Genomic DNA, 19,088 nt, shown 5'->3' on the forward strand with positions numbered 1-19,088 from the left:
TAGAAATCTAACTTTGACTTAGAAATCTGAATACGGAATACAAAAGGTGGTAGGGAAATCTAATGACACCTGAAGGCATTCACAATTTATGTCAAATTGTGTCATTTACTGAGGAGAATTTAGAGGAAGCAGGAGAGGCAGAGAGAAAATTCCAATCAGTGTGTAAGGATCTCTCTCTCTAGGAAAAAAAAAAAGGATGCGATGACATTTTGTACTAGATCTCTGCACTCACAAGGAAAAAATTTAAAAATGATTATAACTAAAACAAAATGTAACTTGACTAAATTATTTGATTGCATGACAGGAAATATAGCTGAAATATGTTTGAATGGACCAAAAGCAGGTCTACATTAAAAGTGGATATTTTCGCATGACTAATTTTTCGCGCTTGGCCGTGTAAGAAGAGTTTCGCATATTTTTAATTCCACGGAATCAAGACATCAAGTACTGGAATATATGGCATGCAAAAATATTTGCATGCTTTAATTTTCGCACTAGCTTCTGGGTGTGCGAAATGTGCGCAAATTTCAACACCGCGAAAATTTCCATTTTTACAGTATCTCACTGTTGGTGACTATGATTCACCGTATCACAGACTGGCTTTCTGAACGAGAATTCTCTATATATGTATGCTTAAGCTACATATCACTACTTCAGTTGTCTGCTACAAGAGAAGAGACATCCTGTGAAAGTAAAAACGTTCACTCAGTGGACTACTCACACTCAATGGACTACTCACACTCAATGGACTACTCACACTCAATGGACTATGCACACTCAGCAAGTTAAAGTGAGTTCCACTTCTTCATAATTTTGCAGATGACGATATATTCAAGCAAAAGTACAATACTGCCACATATTTCCTTGTTATTATTTTGTTACATACAGTTCATTTTAGTTCAGTCAGGCAAGACATTTACAAAAAAATATCCACATCGCAGTATATTCCATGTTAAGAAAAAGTTAAGCTGTACCTGCTCCAGTTAAAGGTCCTGTTTACCTTTGGGAGTGCTCAGTGATTTAAAAAATACTCAAGATATCACTTTTGATGCATCCACTGTATGTGTAGGTCTGTTGTATCACAAAACATCCTACCATATAAAATTTTTGCAATAAAGCCTAAAATATAAGGAGATATCACTCTTTTTCTAATGAAACCATAACTGTAGACGGTTTAGTCTGGAAACGTTTTTATTATAACTATTGTTCACATTTTGTATATCTAACAATACTTAACATCCATTATACTAGTTCAAATTTTTACATTTGGTTGGTTCTATCCCTAACTCACATTTTAGAAATATTCTGAAGCACTAATGCTGGGTTTTTATTTCATCTGCAAATGGTACAAGTGTAAATTATGCCTTTAAAGATATGTATATAAAAATTACTTTTGTTGGCAGTAATACAATCTCCTCTCTCCTCGATGTATCATATGTACATATAGGCCTCTCTCTCTCTCTCTCTCTCTCTCTCTCTCTCTCTCTCTCTCTATATATATATATATATATATATATATATATATATATATATGCATATATGTACATATCAATGTATGCACATCTAAATATGTATGTGTAAGTACATACATGTAGCTGTCTTTAACATCTCTATTCTTACCCACACACCCCTTCCCACCCATTTCCTATCCATGTGATATCTCAGGACTGCATAATTGTCCAAAATCTGTTCAGTCACCCTGTTTACTTTACTACACTGAATGGCTTTGCCATGCCTCTCACTGAAAAGGTGACTCATCTGTGCAGCACAGGCCAACTTTCCATTTCGGACACGTTATTCCTGGAAACTGGAGCGCCGCCCGAAACAAAAGGAAATCTTAACGATCTAACGATGGGCCATACAATCCTCCCGAATGTCTATTGATTCATGTCACCTTGAATTTTATCTCATACATATCCCGTTGGCTGGTTGAATCAATGCTGTTTTCTCTTCCACAACACACAAAACTGAGAATGGTTACAAACGGAAATGTCCCCATGTATGCATCTGAAGTATAGAAGCCTTTAATTATTCAGCCTTGGGGAAAAAGATATTTCTGTATTCAAGTTGACTTTAGAATGTAGATTAAAGTCAGATCGACAGAAACTGGACCAAACATAAACAAGAGACCCGCGGGTCTAGCGCTCACCTGAGTATCGCAAGTTCACCTTTCACGCAGTCACTAATCTTATTCACAGCTCTACCAAAATTTGATCAGGCATTCTCAAGTAGAAGATGAAAATGTACAATAAGGGCCCAATTTTTTTAAGATTCCTTAATTTGGGGGGATTGGGGCCCCCGGGGCCCTCTGGGTGGGGCATGGTGCCCATTTTGATAAATTGAGATCCTGACCCCCTAGGGATGCTACCTGCCAAGTTTGACAAAAATCCATCATGAGGTTTTCAGGAGGAAGATGAAAATGCACAATTCAGGCCCCCATTTGGACCCTTCCAACCACCCCCCCCCCCCCCTACCCAAGAGGGGCACCCCTGGATCTCCTATGAACAAACTTGAAACTACAGTCATTAATGCACTCACTCATAGTATTATCTCAGCTCTATAACTTCTGATTCTAGAGAAGATTTATAAAGATTCCTTCATTTGGGGGGTTTGGGACCCCTGGGGGCCCCCTGGGTGGGGCATGGTGCCCATTTTAATAAATTGAGATCCTAACCCCCTAGGGATGCTACCTGCCAAGTTTGGTGAAAATGGGTCATGGGGTTCTCAAGAAGAAGATAAAAATGTACAATTTAGGCCCCATAAGGACCCCTCCTCACCCCCTCCCCTGGGTCCCAAGGGGGGCACCCCTGATTCTGCCATGAACAAACTTGAAACTACAGTCATCAATGTACTAACTCATAGTATTAACTTAGCTCTATCACTTCTGGTTCTAGAGAAGAAGATTTTTGCGGATTCCTTAATTTTGGGGGGTTTGGGCCCCCTGGGGGCTCCCTGGGTGGGGCATGGTGCCCATTTTAATAAATTGAGTTCCTAACCCCCTAGGGATGCTACCTGCCAAGTTTGGTGAAAATGGGTCATGGGGTTCTCAAGAAGAAGATGAAAATGTACAATTTAGGCCCCATTAGAACCCTTCCCCACCCCCCTCCCCTGGGTCCCAAGGGGGGCACCCCTGATTCTGCCATGAACAAACTTGAAACTATAGTCATCAATGTACTAACTCATAGTATTAACTTAGCTCTATCACTTCTGGTTCTAGAGAAGAAGATTTTTACAGATTCCTTAATTTTGGGGGGTTTGGGCCCCCCTGGGGGCCCCCTGGGTGGGGCATGGTGCCCATTTTAACAAATTGAGTTCCTAACCCCCTAGGGATGCTACCTGCTAAGTTTGATGAAAATCGGTCTTGGGGTTTTCAAGAAGAAGATGAAAATGTAAAAAGTTTACGCACGACGCACGACGGACGACGCACGACGGACGACGGACGACGGACGACGGACGACGCACGACGCACGACGCACGACGCACGACGGACGCCGGACGAAGGGCGATCGCAATAGCTCACTTGAGCCTTTGGCTCAGGTGAGCTAAAAACTAGGGAATTTCATTTGCTTAATATGCTTTTCATAAACAAATGACATAGGTCTCACATGAAATGTGTGATATGTGATATAATAATACAAAGTAAAGATGAGGCGGTCACCCCATGCATTTTTTCACTGCACATGAAGAAGACATACTGTACAAGTGTAGAAATCATCCTTGTTCTGTCGATAATTCAGTTGAAATGGCCTCTACTCTTTAAACGGACACAATAATTGCTACAACTGTACATCATTGTAGCTATCAAACAATTTGACTTAATTCTCTTTGATTTTCACATTGAATTCAAAAGCAAAGGTTGGAATCAGAGTCAATCAGATCAACTGCCTATGTAGTATTCTACATTAATCAGTATCCATAGACTTCATCCTTCTAATGTGGCAGAATTAACCCTAAAGAGATACCCATCAGTGGCTGCTTGTTTCACACGTAAGCAACGTAACAGCCACATGTAATTCAACTCCTGTGGTTATAGAAAATAAAACCCACAAAAGCAAAGCATGGAAAGATGAAAGACGAAAATGAAATTGCTCTTTGAATACTTGAATATCATTTCTCAGATAGCAGAAAGTCCTAAAGATAGTACTGTATTTATCTATAGGAGCTGACCGTGCCCTTACTCACGTACAATATCCTAAATACATATCATGTATGTTTGGTAAATGATATATCCAGAAAGTCTTCTTTTCATTTGATGCATTATAAAAATTTTGCAACTTTGCTAGATACCAAAAAGAAAGGTGAATATACATACAATATTTGACAACATCTATGTCACGACTGCAAATCAACATGATATCTGATTTGGCACTTGCACCTTTGAACAATAACATAATTGTAGGCACACAAAAAAAGGTAGACTTTCAAAGTAGCAATAGACCAGTTTGCATATGGGATACTGTAGTTGAATGCAAGATACATGTACATACATTCATGACACACAGTTGTACTTGGAAAGCAGTTAGGTTAGTTGAGATTTGCCTGACATAGCAACAACTGATTGAAATAGATTGAGAATATATTGGTACTGGAATTGCTTATTACTGCATCCCCAACATATGAGTATAATTATATTGAATACATTGAATGTTGGTTAGCAGACCAGTCTATTGGGCATATGGCTACAAGATAATGATGTAATCAGAAAAATAAAATCTTACGGTATTTGCAGTAATAGGTAATGCAACTATCACTGATATATAATGGCGGTCACAACTGGCCTGTTTCTGTCTATCATCTCTTTAAACAGCAAAACTCAATTGTTTTTGTTTTGTTTTGTTATGTTATCTTTTGAACTTTTTTTTTTTTTGGGGGGGGGGGGGGGGGGGACGGGGTTCTGTCAGATGCTGCCACACTTATATATTGCTTTGCTACACATACTAAAATTTCATGACTGCATACATGTACATACATGTATGATACAGAATGTTTACAACGAATAGAAAGCCTGCACTGAGGTTTGCCAGACAAAGCAAAAAATATTGTTTGTCAAATGATTCCCAGTACTAAAATGTAATTTTGTATAAATTCAACAGCTCAGACAAATAACAACATATTTACATTAAACATTATTATTGCTATTATGTTCCTTGATATGTAAGGTGGGATGACTACAGTATATTATATGAAAGCCCACACGCAAGTAATGGGAATTTACCAACACTGTCAATGTTTACCTTCCGAAATATTTTCACACAAGTGTATAGCCCTGATTATCACAAATATAATCATTCTTCTTACATGTAAAACTGCTTGGCATTCAATGCCCTCTCTACATGTACCATGTGTGTTTCGTTAGTACTACAGTTTATTACAGTGATAGAACAAGGAAGTGACAAAGTGTGTGTTCTGCCCAAGCATCCAATATCTATAGAGTGTACGCCCATTTTGCATTGTATTCAATGTATGTTTTATTCTGGGATTCTCTACATGTATTTGTTTCAAGTGTTAATTCTACAATCGTTTCCACTCGAAGGCCCATTCTTTTTTTTTTCTGTGTGGAATACAAAGATCCTATCCACAAGATTGATCTGTTAGACTTGCTGCACTGGCAATACATTCCCACCTTTGGTATTTGGGCATCCATAGCCATGCTTCTGGCTCTGAACCATTCTTCTTTAATAGAAAAAGCATGAAACTTTTGAACTTCTTTCTCCCATAAAAGAGAAGAAAACCTACTTTTTACTATTAGATATCACTTTTGAAACAGAATTCAGACGTGATTCTAGTTAAAGTTTGCTTCAAACATCACATCTAAAATAAAACAGGTTGACTGAAAAAAAAAGTCTATGACATAGACTAGCAAATGGACTGGAAGATTCATTGAAATTTTTGTGGTAATTGCTGAGTGGAATTTCCAGCCAATAAATTGCTGACAGCCATATTGATCCCTTTGTATTGGAGGATGCTATTAATGAATACAACAGCTATGAAAGACATGAATTGGCATTCAGAATGGTGAGAAACACAGACATTTATTGCACGTTGGCATTGACTGGGTTTCTGAGCATTCTTACTTATATTTGTTTTGCTTTTTCCAGCCTGAAAAAAAAAAAAAAATCTGTTTGGCCATTAAACAGAACACAGTTCAATATGAGATGCAGAGAGTATTGCTTTAATTGCTTTAAAAAAAAGAAAATGTCATGCATACATTTCTGCAATTAGAAAACAGAGCTCTATTGTCAAGTTTCTCAAAAAACAGTATTTTTTTTATTTACACAACTATTCATATGAAAAGAATGTCAAAAAACTAACATTCAAAGCTGTCAAGTTATTTCCTTATTTATGAATTACATGTTATCTCATCCATACAATTCAAATGCTTGCTTTGGAACAAACAAAAATGTAAAACATCTTCACTTGATAGGTCTCAAACATGACTAACACACAGAACAAAGAGTGTTACACAGACAAAATTGACAGAAAATACATATGATGGAAAACAATCTTCAAAACATACATGCACTGATATTGTGACAATAACAGCACATTTAAAAAAAAAAAAGAAATTATATTAGGACTGCATCCTTCCCTGAAATACATACATTTCCATTCTTCTCTCTGGGTGCAAGAAAAAAATATTAAAAAAAAAATAAAAATCTTGATTTGGCTGACCAAAGCCTCCTGGTCAATGGTCATCTTCTTAAGATGTGGACTTCTTTCATCTCTCCTCCAGATGGACACATAGCATACGATCCCAGTGCAAAGTTCAAGCATTCTTCTCTGCCCTATTTGTAGAGCTGCTACAGTGTATATATGCCCTCTTAAATCACCACACGGCATTAGTGGGAAGGGGGAGTTGTGAGTGGGGATGGGATCCTAGAATGGAGGTCACACATATATAGAGTGACATTGGGTGCATTCACACTTACTCAAATTGTCATGGATTTCTGTCATCAAAATTAATACCATCACCCCCTCATGTTTAAGGCATATTTTGAACATTCATTACATTTTGACATGTACAATGAAATTGCTAAAATCTACTATCACATGTAGCCGTAAGTTGTCGGAGCACTGCACAATTAAAAAATTAATGATTCCAATCTTTTTGACTGCGGACGAGTTGGCATATTTGATTCATTAGCAGTAATTGGTAGACATTTCATTGTCATTATCATTACAAGTTTGCAATAAAAAAAAAGTTCTTAAAAATTTACATTCTGAAAAAGAAATGCTGTCATATCTACAAATGAGAACCAGATGGGCATTAACATAGCAAGTTCAGGGGTAATGCTGGCTCAACAATGATCATCATGCCTTACTAAAATTGGCAACTCTGAACCTTACTGTGTATATTACATTGAAGAGAGATTACACTAAAATTGGTTAAATTCATTGAATTTGCGCAAAGTCAGATATAACTGACATCATCAATATCTCCAAGTGTATATATATCACATCCATCCCACAAATATAAGGGTGGTATCATAAAAATATTTTACACTAATTTACTGCTATTCATTTATCCATCTATTTGTTTGGGTTACTTTGTGTTTGTTTTTGTTAGCTTTACATACAATGGCAAAAAATAATTTTCAAGTCTGCGCTTTGCACAGGAATATCGGCAGCAGAATTAATTCTATACGTAAATCTCTCACTTTATAAGAAGGAGGGGGTGACTCTTAGTTTGCGAAATCTACTTCCATGTGAAAGACCGTAACCATTAAAGCATGAACTGTATGCTACTTGCATTGTACATGAAGAAGCAGATACTGTAGAAGTGGAAATTTTTGCGGCGTTCAAATTTTCGTGCATTTCACGCACCCAGAAACTAGAGCGAAAATAAAAGCACGCAAATATTTTTGCTTGCCATATGTTCCAGTATGTCCTGTCTTGATTCCGTGGAATTAAAAACACGCGAAACTCTTCTTACCGGGTCAAGCGTGAAAAATTAGTCGCGTGAAAATCTCCACTTTTACAGTAGTGTTTGATTTAGAACATGAACAACAAACTATGCATAGCATTCTTTAGTAATTCCTCATTGTAATACACTTCCAATGACACTGGGTTTCCATCCCTGATTTTGTTTTTGACAACAAAACTCGCATCCCAAATGTCACCTGTGCTGTTCTCAAGAGTGTGTTGGCAATACTCCAGAATACACACGTCAATCTGTGATAGCAATATCCTGGACAGTATAGATCAGTCCTTTGCATCAGTCACAAGGACAATTTTTAGAACAAAGAACTGGACCTATCTGTATGGGATGTTGTACAAGACTCACTCAAGGTCAATATAAACTGTTTACCCAGGATATTCATCCGAAATGTGAAATCAAAACCAATTCTGTTCACTTCAAAACACACTACTACTGTTTTCTCTCAAATACTGACATACCACATAACATAACGCAAATTGTAAATGCCCGTTGATACCAAAAGACTAGACTCCACGTCTAAGTACAGAGTCAATTAGCATCCAAACCATCTCTGAAACCAATAACAGGTAACAGGTGCAATGAAAGAGACACAATCCTTCATATCAAGTGAAAAGATTTCTTACATATGGCCACTAAGCACACAATCAAATACCACTAGGCGGGTAACCGATGAGGATAGAGCCCCTCTCCTGCCAGTGGACTGGAACCAAGGACCTTGGGGCCAAGAGTCCATGGTCTTACCCACTGAGCCACGATTCCTCTGTTCATACGCCTCTGATGTATTATCCAATATCATAGGCAATGCACTCTAGAGTAATAACATGCAATGTACATGAAAGACAAACAGAATGATAGACAGACAGGAAGAAAAATACAAAGAAGAGAAGGATAAGAAGAAAGAAAGGAGTAAAGAGGAAAAGAAAAAAAGTATGACAGAAAGAGAAGAAGCACAAGAAAGACAGCTAAACACACAGAAAGAATATAAAAAGAAAGAAAAAAAAAGTAGAAACTCAAAGGTGACCTGGTTAGAAGTGGGTCAGAGCTGGGATAGTACTTAGTCCCACATACTCACATCTTGTGAGGAAGTTGTCCACATTCTTGCTCTTCCTGAGTGCTGGGATCCCGCAGTCTGTAGTTAAGGCACATATAGAATCCTGGCAGATATGAGAAGAATAAAGAGATAGAAGACTGTTATGACAGCTTCAGATTTCAATCATAGCATGACTGATACACTGTATGTAGAAAAAAGGTTGGGAATTAACACACAGAACGCTAGAAACATTTCTCGAACCATTTCTCTAACCATCACTACACGCATACTAAGTAGCACATTTTCATTAGAATCAATCTTTTTTTCTTCTTAAAAATTCTTCGGTGACTTGATTTGTAGTCCTTTTACATCATTCATTACAGAGAAGTTATAGTGGTCTGGGACCATCAGCAAAGCAAGAAAGAAAGAGAGAGAGAGAGAGAGAGAGAGAGACGGAAAGACATACAATCATCCCTCAGTCCCACTCATTCCAAATATTGTCATGGTATCACATATGCAAACACACACATGCTGGTGACCAAAACAAACAGAGCTTTTATAGCTTGCCCTGTTCTGTACATGTGGAAGAGCTGCAAAGAAGAATGCGAGACATCTGAGAGATGCTACCAAGAATGGCTCCCCTTATACTGCAGGGCTGTAAACACACTCAAGAGATTTGAAAAGCTACACCTGCCGCTGAGAACTATTATACCCGTCAATGGCAAGAACTAAATCACCTGGTTTACGTACATCATAAAGCCAGTTTACCTAGAGCTGACAGTAGCTCCAGTTCGACTAGATTCATGGTTCAGCTTCGGAGATGCATCTAGTTTCGTAACAGACTTATATAAAAATCTTGTAAATGGCAGCTGCATCTCATAATGCTAATATAAATGGACTTAGTGCCTTGTATCGCGGGCAGCTGAGATGCTAAAAATGCTTCTGGAGGATGTCAAATCTAGCCAGCACTCTTCTCAGGTCAAACCAAGAGACAGGGAAGTGAAGGTCATACCCTGACACTGCCCCACAGATGTACTTTGAACAATCATTTTTAAAAAAAGGAAAAAAAAATAGAAATATGAATAAATATTTGTATATTAAAAAAAGCTGCATCACTTCGGTGATCCATCTTATTTATCCCCAAGTTGATTTCTATCCTTTGGAGTTGATGGTCAGGTTTATGTATTAAAGCTTATGACCACACAAGCGTTGAGAATTAAGAGGTTTCTAGGACAAATATCATACAAGGGCTTTATATCTCTCAGTTGGTAAGAGCACCGATCTAGCAATCCAAAGGTCCTACAAGTGTAGGTTCAAATCTCGAAGGAATCCCATTTTCTTTGCTCATTTTCATTTTAATACAAGATGTAACTTAATTACAGCATTGGATTGAAACTCATACTAGTAAAACCTAGACTTTCTAGCTATAGTTATCTCTCATCAGATAGCCATACACTGTATGTCTTCTGATCATCTTTTGCAGATGTCAAAGATAAATATGTTTTATTTGTGTATTTATGCAACTATTAGATATTTGAAACACAGTCCATATTGTAACCATGTACTGCTGCTCTCTGTGGGCACATAATCAGCCTCTTCCATCATATTTTCTCCCTAGATGAAGAAAAACAAAACAAACACAGCTTTCCAAGGGCAAACTTCAAGACTTGACTGCACAGTATGACTGCATTAGTCCAATAGAGACAACAGAGAGGCGTGCAGTCTAATTTGTATTGACAATCACAAACCCCTATTACACTAACCATGCAACAGCCACGCCAAACATCAGTCCATTTAGTCTTCTCTTTCAGACTTTTTTTTTTTAAACCACCATAAAATGTTCTTTCACAGCCATGGCTGTTGCTATTGCAGTTGCTATTTCGGACATTGCTGGTACCACGGCACTGGTACATGTACATATTGGTCAGGGTTTGCAAAACAAGCCTAGGAGTGAGAACGCAGCATCCCAAAAATATTGAAAATTGTTTTCACAGCTGACTGATTGAAAAGCATGGACATGTCATGGGCAAAGCACAATTGTATTAGTTTGTTTGTTTGTTTGTTTGTTTGCTTTTTTTGACGAGTGTCTTTAAAATGTTGGTCTGAGTTTTGTTAACTAAAACTGATGAAAGAGCTCTGAAAGATTAAAACTTAAATTCAACGAAAGAATAGATTTGCAGACACAATCAAGCTCACATCTTTCTGCTAGCCACACACCAGGTATCTCCAAATCAGCCCGAATGGTAGAATGTGGCATGCAATTCCAAGACTAGCCCAAAAACAAAAAGAGCTATAGCCATGTCAACGGCACTGAACGTAGAAAGCGCACTGACTCACCAAGCTCTGAAAGAGCAAGCTGCCCGCAAACGTTCAGGTTTTAGGGGCTAATTAATGGCCCTCTTAATCGCAAGGACCACAAGCCACCTGATAAATGCAGCTTGGCTCAGAAATATCATGCACAGGGACACACTAGGCAGCCAAAATTGAACACTGATAGTAAATGTATTATCCCCTATGAGTTAAAGAGGTTGTATGGTTTTGGTCGAGACCTAACATCAGGTTTATAACATTTTTTTTTTTGGTGAGATGATAAAAAACCTCTTATGAAATATGAAAGAGAATGTAATTTCAAGAAGGATTCAACATTTATTTGATGAAACTTGGTCTTCAAATGGCTGAGATATCCCCCCCAAAAAAAAAAAAAAAAAAAAAAAAATCCTAATAAAATTGACAGGCCACAACTTTTACCAGGATCACTTTGTTTTTATCCCGGTACTTTGTTTTTAAATATCTCAGTCATTTCAAAACTGATTTTCATCAAATACACTTTTGATTCCCCTTGGAATTGATGCTCATTAACATTTTATAGAGTGGTTTCTAAATATCTCGCAAAACGTTACAAGCTGAATCCTCACTTCAACCAGTACTGTACAGTCCCTTTAATATAGAATGATGAAGGGACATTGTGACAAACATAGAAATAACTAAATATGTAGATAGACAATTAAAGACAGGAAATAGTTTTGTGGTTAATGAGGTATCTCTGAATAAAGTCTTGAAAGTGGCTTACTCCCTCCCCCTCCCCATTCATCCGAACTAAAGCCCTTCATCTTTAAAGGAATGATTCACAACATACATAATGTGGATTTCACTGCACTTGTGGGGGAGATTAGGGGATTACCCAAGAGATCTCTACCACTCCAAGCAAATCCTGGCATTACACATGTGTGTCACATAACATCCACAGCAGAGCACACAGTCACTGGCTGGGCATTCTCACACGGTTTGGATGATAAATACAAAATAAACTGTGTCAGAACGAGATGCATGGACACATTTCTTCCCCCCAATATGATTGTGTGTAGCCACTCTTAAACCAGGCTTACAGAAATTTGACAGGTTATGTGCAAAGTTTTCATGTATCTGCCATCATGAGTTGATAGATGATTAATAATGGTTGGTACTGGAAGACAAGGCAACCCCTTCTAAACCTACAATGTGCATTGTATTGGATAACATCAATGTCAATGCTAGTCTACTGTTGATGGGGAGGAGGTTCGTACACTTTTCGTTGAGCCCGCTGTAAGGTTCAACGTTATCGTCTGGAATGTGGGAGGGGTGGGCGTTGGTCCCTTATGCCATCATTGCAATTGACTAACTGGACTAGAGAAGACACAGACAGTAATGGGAGGACTTTTGGCCCTCCTTCTCCTCTTACTCAGAGGACTCCTGCTGGGTCTATCAGCTGACTTGCCAGGGAGGAAGTTTTCACTACCAGAGGTGCATTCACATTCGAGTTTATCAAGATAGTAACTACACTGTACCACAGTAATTGGTTAGTACCATTATCACTGGGAAAAGGGCACAGTAATAGATACTGTGGCATCAAACTCACTTGGGTACCAATCTCATTCCCAAAATACCTTGGTATTTCTTGAAAGCACAGTACATGCTTAGGATCTTCTATGGGAGGAAGATAGTGTATCAAGTCAAAGAAGATAATGTATCGAGTCACATGGGTAATACAATGCTGTACACTGTATGATCGGAGGTATTTTGTGACATGATTCACACTCAAAACACATATGTTTATTTTGTGCCAGGTCTGAATTACCACCCATGATACAACAACATTTTGTGATATATTTCATGGTGTATTTCACATTGTGTTTGCATTCACATTGCAAATTACAGCACAAAATACAGCAATATTTTGCCGTAGATGTGAATGCCCCTCAAGTCTGCTTTGTAGAACTCACCACCCCCTAACCAGTGGGGTGTCTCTAGGAAGGTTGGCTCCCCTAGCTGTGTTTCAAGGACACTTTCTTTCTTCTTTCTTAATACTAGTTAAATCATCTTGGAAAAAATAAATATTACAGAAGTTATTTGTGGTAGCGTGTAGATTAGCGTTTCCATCTTCTGTAATATTCCTAAAACAACAACAACAACAACCATGTGAGGTTTAGCATCAATAGCTCAGCTGTTAGTCAATTCTATATTTGTGGCTATGTATACAACGCATTCCTGAACTTAAACCTACAAAGAATACTGGAATGGTTTTGCCACAATATACGCATTATTCCTCCACATCCCACATCCTTGAAGCAGGGGGCCTACTTCTGTACTGTCCTGTGCATCTTTACTGTATACAGGATTCTTCTGGAAATAATCATTGGGAGGTCTTGATATGAGGTTAGCAAATCTATATGTCGGTTTGTGGAATACCCTTTGGATGTCATCATGCGCAAGGAATGCAGCCATTCCGAAGGAGTCATATCATTTCCCTCACAACAAATCAATATCACAACACACTGCGCCTTGCTCCTAAACCTATCCAATAGCCCCAGAGCTTTTTTTTGTAGGTTTCTGCCTATCAAGCCTCATGAGCTGTCAAGGCAGTGAACGTTTTCATCAAACTTCCCTGTCTTCCATTAAAGAAACAAAATTGAATGAACAAATTGTCTGAAGGTATAGATACTTGGCACAAAACCCATCTATGACAGACTTTCAGACCATTAATGCTTTTCACTTTTATTTGTGTGTATACTTTTAGGCAACATGATTAGCCCCATTCTGCTGTGTGAAAATCATTAATATCATATGCCTACTAATGATTCACTTTCCTCAGATGCTATCAAATTAGCACTGGTTGTCTTTTCTTTCACTACCTGGACAAAGCACAAGAGTTACGTGTACACAAGAAATCGGCTCTTATTTCAACAGAATCTCACACAGAATGGCAAAAGTAGGGTGAAAATGAGGGAAAATGATCACAATTTGTCAGCGGTCACTTGGGGACAGACAGGAATATCCATTAGGCCTGAGTACGCTGACTGACACACTGGCGACTAGGGAGGGTGGAAAAACAAATACAAGGGAAGCCGCCGACAGCTTGATTGCGATTACAGATGATTAGGGGTACCCTGAGTGTCTGAGGGCATTAGGGAGGACGGACAGAGACGGTGGAACGAGGCAAGTAACCAGTGACTTGGTGGACGGATGGGGGAAGAGTGTATTGTGCTCTTATGGGATGGGATGGGATGGGATCACAGTCTCCAGGGCCTTTCTTCACTGTCTTGTAATCTGGAGGTCACGTGCACAAACTAGTAGGACAGGTCCACTTTCTAAGGATTGAGAGAATGCAGCAATATCAGTAGAACACATCAATGAAAGTTTGAGGAAAAGTGGACAATCCGTTCAAAAGTTGTGAATTTTTGAAGTTTCAGTTCCTTGATTGCTGGATGTAAAGACTACTAAAGCTTGTTTCTCACATAATGATAGAGCACTTGACTTGCCTCTTTCAGAAGGCAGGGGAATAATATTACCCTTAACATACATATGTAATGTCAGTAGTAAGTCGAGGGAATGAGTACTTTTTTCAAAAAATGATATCACACAATTTCTAAATTTGTATCGTATCAAATACCTGGTACTTCTTCAGTTTTGCTGAAGTATTACCAGTATAAAGAAATTACAACATAAAAACTTCTCTTTTCCTACAACAGTTGACAATCACAGAAGAAAACCTTTCTAAATGTATTTTGCCACCACAATCTCATTCAGCAACAACACAAGACTAGCAAAATTCGTAAAATGAAAACTGTACCAAAGCCTATCACTACATTTGCCGCAGGCACACACAAAAGAACTACCAAACAAATAAATCTGACTTTTCAAGTAAGAATATGCACCAATCTACTCATACAAGTAATAGCAGCCATATACATGTATTCTTTGTGGTATCATCATACTGAAGTCTTAAGAGGCCCACGTCCATGTGTTGGTACATGAATTACAAGGATGATTGTACTGCTATGGACAAATACTGTATCATTATTTGTTTTAGATATCATTATCATGTACATTATCTTCATGATTTTTACTTCATTCAGTCATGAATGGCTTCAGAATTCATCATCATCACATCATACCGCTCTTCACTTTTACAACTGACACATGATATTGTACACAATCTGACCATGCACACTTTCTGACACTGTCCAAGGTCTTTCCCTTTTTTTTTATTCTGTTTTTCTAACTTCACCATAGAGAATGCACTTTCATAATTGACCTCATTTTCACATACTGCCAATGCAATTTAATCCCTCTACACACAGAGGCCTATCGATTATTATACACACAACGTTCAACAGGGTAGGCATTTTTTCTGTTGTCTTCTGCCTCTATTCTGTAGTCAGCAGTAATATCCTGGTGGGTGGAGACTATGAATATGACAGAACGGATGCTTTGACAGTGCACGCATTTTGCATTCTGAGACGCAATCAGCACTTTTTGTTAGTGTGTGTGTGTGTGTATGAGTGTGTACAATGTATTTATAACGTATGCTAGTGAGAAGTGTTTAAAACCATAACACGACAGTGATATTGTGCACTTTGTGTGCATTCACAAGCATTTGTGCATAGTAAATCTGTGCTCTTGTTTATATGCGTATACCATATTGTGCGTGCATTTGTTTGTGTGTGGAGGAGCATTTTCAAAGAACTATTAAACACAGTTCAAAATGCATACGAATGCGTACGATGAATGATACTGACATGAATTCATAGGTCTTGACATTGTAGGCCTACATATTAGAGAAAAGTATAATTCTAATAAAATGATAACTTTTGTATGATGAATCTTTCTTGCTCGACCTATCAGCATAAATCTCACTTCCCTATATTTTTGCAGATTAGACTATTACTGTACAGAATTAAATGCCTCTAAAAACAGTCATGTGTTATTCACTTTTCCGATAGCATATCAAATTCTCTCAAGTTTCCTCAAAGCATAGTATTTCACATTGGCAGTATTGGTAAGTATACATTATTTACATAAAATCATATATAAATACTTCAATAGCTGCTTGCAGCACATGATATGAGTTAGCTTGGAATATTAAGTTCTAGACAGACTGCACTCAGCCATTACTTATAAAGCATGCCAATCAACAGAATTGCGGAGACTCAGTGACTGCCAATACAAACTGATGATGTTATTTATAACTGAATGTACCTATGGTCAATTAGACATGCAACCTTAAGCACTGGCAATTCATTTTCACAAAAGTCCCTCAAATCCACTCAACCAAATATAGCAATTCTTCTAAATGAATTGCATTCAACCAAACCTCCCTCGAACAATACAACCCACTGTCCTTGACTGATGCAACCTATTCTGTCGTAGGCCAAAACTATTTTCAGGGTGATTACCAAAACTTGGCAGAGCTAGCTGCAATGGAAAGGGGTAGGCACGTGTGGTCGTAAAGTTTCATCAAAAACAACAGTCATAATTTGAGGATTAAGAATTATGATGAAGAATTCTCCAATAAAAGTGTGTATATGATCTTTAATACAGTAACATTAATTATTCATTTCCTTGGACATATTTGCAACAGTATGATTGAAATTAAATGTTGCCATCAAAATATAAATATCTGTATATTGGTCTGTTGCCCAGATGCTTCAAATAAATGTGTACTAAATTCCCATGCATTCCTCACACTCCTTTGCCATGTTCAAGTCTGAAACATTTTAACAGCATCTGTCCATCAATCATGCATTTTGACATTTTCTGGTCCATAAACTCATTGTGTACAAGAATATTATCTCAAAGAAAAGGATGAGAACTGATAAAAAGTATCTTGCATTAAAAAAGACTAACAAAATAAGACAGACATATCAAAAGCTAGCAATAAAACAACATGACAACAATAAGACTGGGCTTAGACTACTTGTGAAATTTAATTTATCATTCAACGCAACAACTGAAGGGCCTATCAATTCAGTTTGCTACATTACTACAGTGCTTTACACTGCTCTAAAAGACAAGGCTATTGAAGGACACTTCGTGGTCATATATCATATCTTTGACCACATTATGTAATGAGCTCTGATGAATTGAAAGGATACTCTATACAACCTCTATAAAAGCAAAAGTATACAGTTATACGCAAGACTTTTGGTAGGACTAGGCTGGAAAGCCATGCCTTTACTCAGGGAGCCGAAAGCCACTCATCTCATGTTGCTTGTAATTGTTTAATTAATGGGCACTCAAATTCACCATTGAGGACTTAGTCTCGACATGCTATGAATACATACATCTTTAAAGGAATTATGCCATACAAATGCATGTTGACTCGCATTGATTCACGATACCCTCAATATCACTTATGTGGCCATGTGCCCTGTATTTCATAATAGTATTTCTATTTTCCTTCAGATTACTTGGATATGCCCACAGAAAACCTTCCAAACGAGGAATCTACCAGTGGCATCATCTGTCAATCATTGCTAAAATACTATAAATATGATCTAAAAAAAGATATTGGAATACACCTTTCCCTAGACTAAATATAACTTGCATGTTTCTATGTTACTAATTATAATTAACAAATACATTGCCTGGAAACGTGCAAGTTATGCATGGTCTAGGGAAAGATGTATGTCAGTGTCTTTTGCAAAGCATCATATTAATAGGCCCTTCTTTGCGATGATTGACAGATAATGTCACTGGCAAAATTTTAGTTTTGAACACTGTTCTTGGGGCATAGCCAAGTAATCTGAAGGATCATAGAAATATCATAAAGTATATGATACATATTTTAGTTTAGTTTTCTTTTTGGCCACAAAAATGTTGATCAGGATATTATGAGTCAATACAAGTCAACATTCATTTGCACTGAAGAGTTCCTTTAAAGGCATAATTTACCATTTGCAGATGAAGCAAAAACCCAGCATTAGTGCTTAATGAAATAGTTATAAAATGTGAGTTAGGGATAGAAACAATGGTTTATTGAGAAAAATACAATATCTCCTTATATTTTAGGCTTTATTGCAAAAATTCTATATGCTAGGATGTTCTGTGATACAACTGACCTATACATATGCATCATATGTAATATCTTGAACATTTTTTTTTAAAATCACTGTTCCCAAACGTAAACAGGACCTTTAATGGAGACTCAAATTCACCATGGGAGAGAATTTTTGTGTGGACACGTTGTGAATGGATGTCTCTTTAATGACAACACAAAAGCAGGTTTCTGGGTCTAAAGGCGAAGTAAACACAATGCCACCACAAGAATGCCAGTCTGTGATTCAGGGCTGGCCAGACGGAAGTGGAGCAGGGATATCGAGGAAGTCCTCCTAATCTCACAGCGGATATCCCAGGAACAACACATCAAGTTCAACACTGCATGACAGCAAAGCATATATCCAGACTATAAATGTATTACATCCTTTCACCCTGTATCCCTCTCCTTCCATCTCTCTTTCTTTCTCTCTTTTTTTTCCCTCTCTTCATCTCTCATGCTAATCTCATGGCTTTGTGGTTTGCATTCAGGTACACAACCTCAAACTATATTTAATGCTTCATATGATGCAAGAAACTGTATGAATACTGGCTGTTACTTCAGGAGAACAGCCAGTCGCTACTCATGTTGACTTCATAGAATCTAAAAACAATAATAGTACAATAAAAATACTAAACAAACAGGACAGTGACAGATACATTGCAATCAAAGAAACTATGAAAAAGGGTTAGAGAATTGTTAATTTCTTCATATTTCTGACAGTCATAATTCTCACGCTACCAGTACGAGGCAAAGACGTCATCAAT

At 37.7% G+C, this 19,088-nt stretch overlaps 1 protein-coding gene across 1 annotated transcript in view; it reads right to left on the minus strand.

Annotated features, from left to right (window-relative positions):
• LOC139721621 (rho-associated protein kinase 2-like) overlaps positions 1-19,088 on the minus strand; it is a 132,412-nt gene that overhangs the window by 55,419 nt on the left and 57,905 nt on the right. The window contains exon 3 of the mRNA XM_071632956.1: positions 9,012-9,093. Coding sequence (XP_071489057.1) covers positions 9,012-9,093 — 82 coding nt within the window. The remainder of the gene's footprint in view (positions 1-9,011; positions 9,094-19,088) is intronic.

Source organism: Diadema antillarum, unplaced genomic scaffold, assembly GCF_040938485.1.
Source record: "Diadema antillarum isolate AM-2024a unplaced genomic scaffold, OU_Dant_1.0 scf00000014, whole genome shotgun sequence".
NCBI lineage: Eukaryota > Metazoa > Echinodermata > Echinoidea > Diadematoida > Diadematidae > Diadema > Diadema antillarum.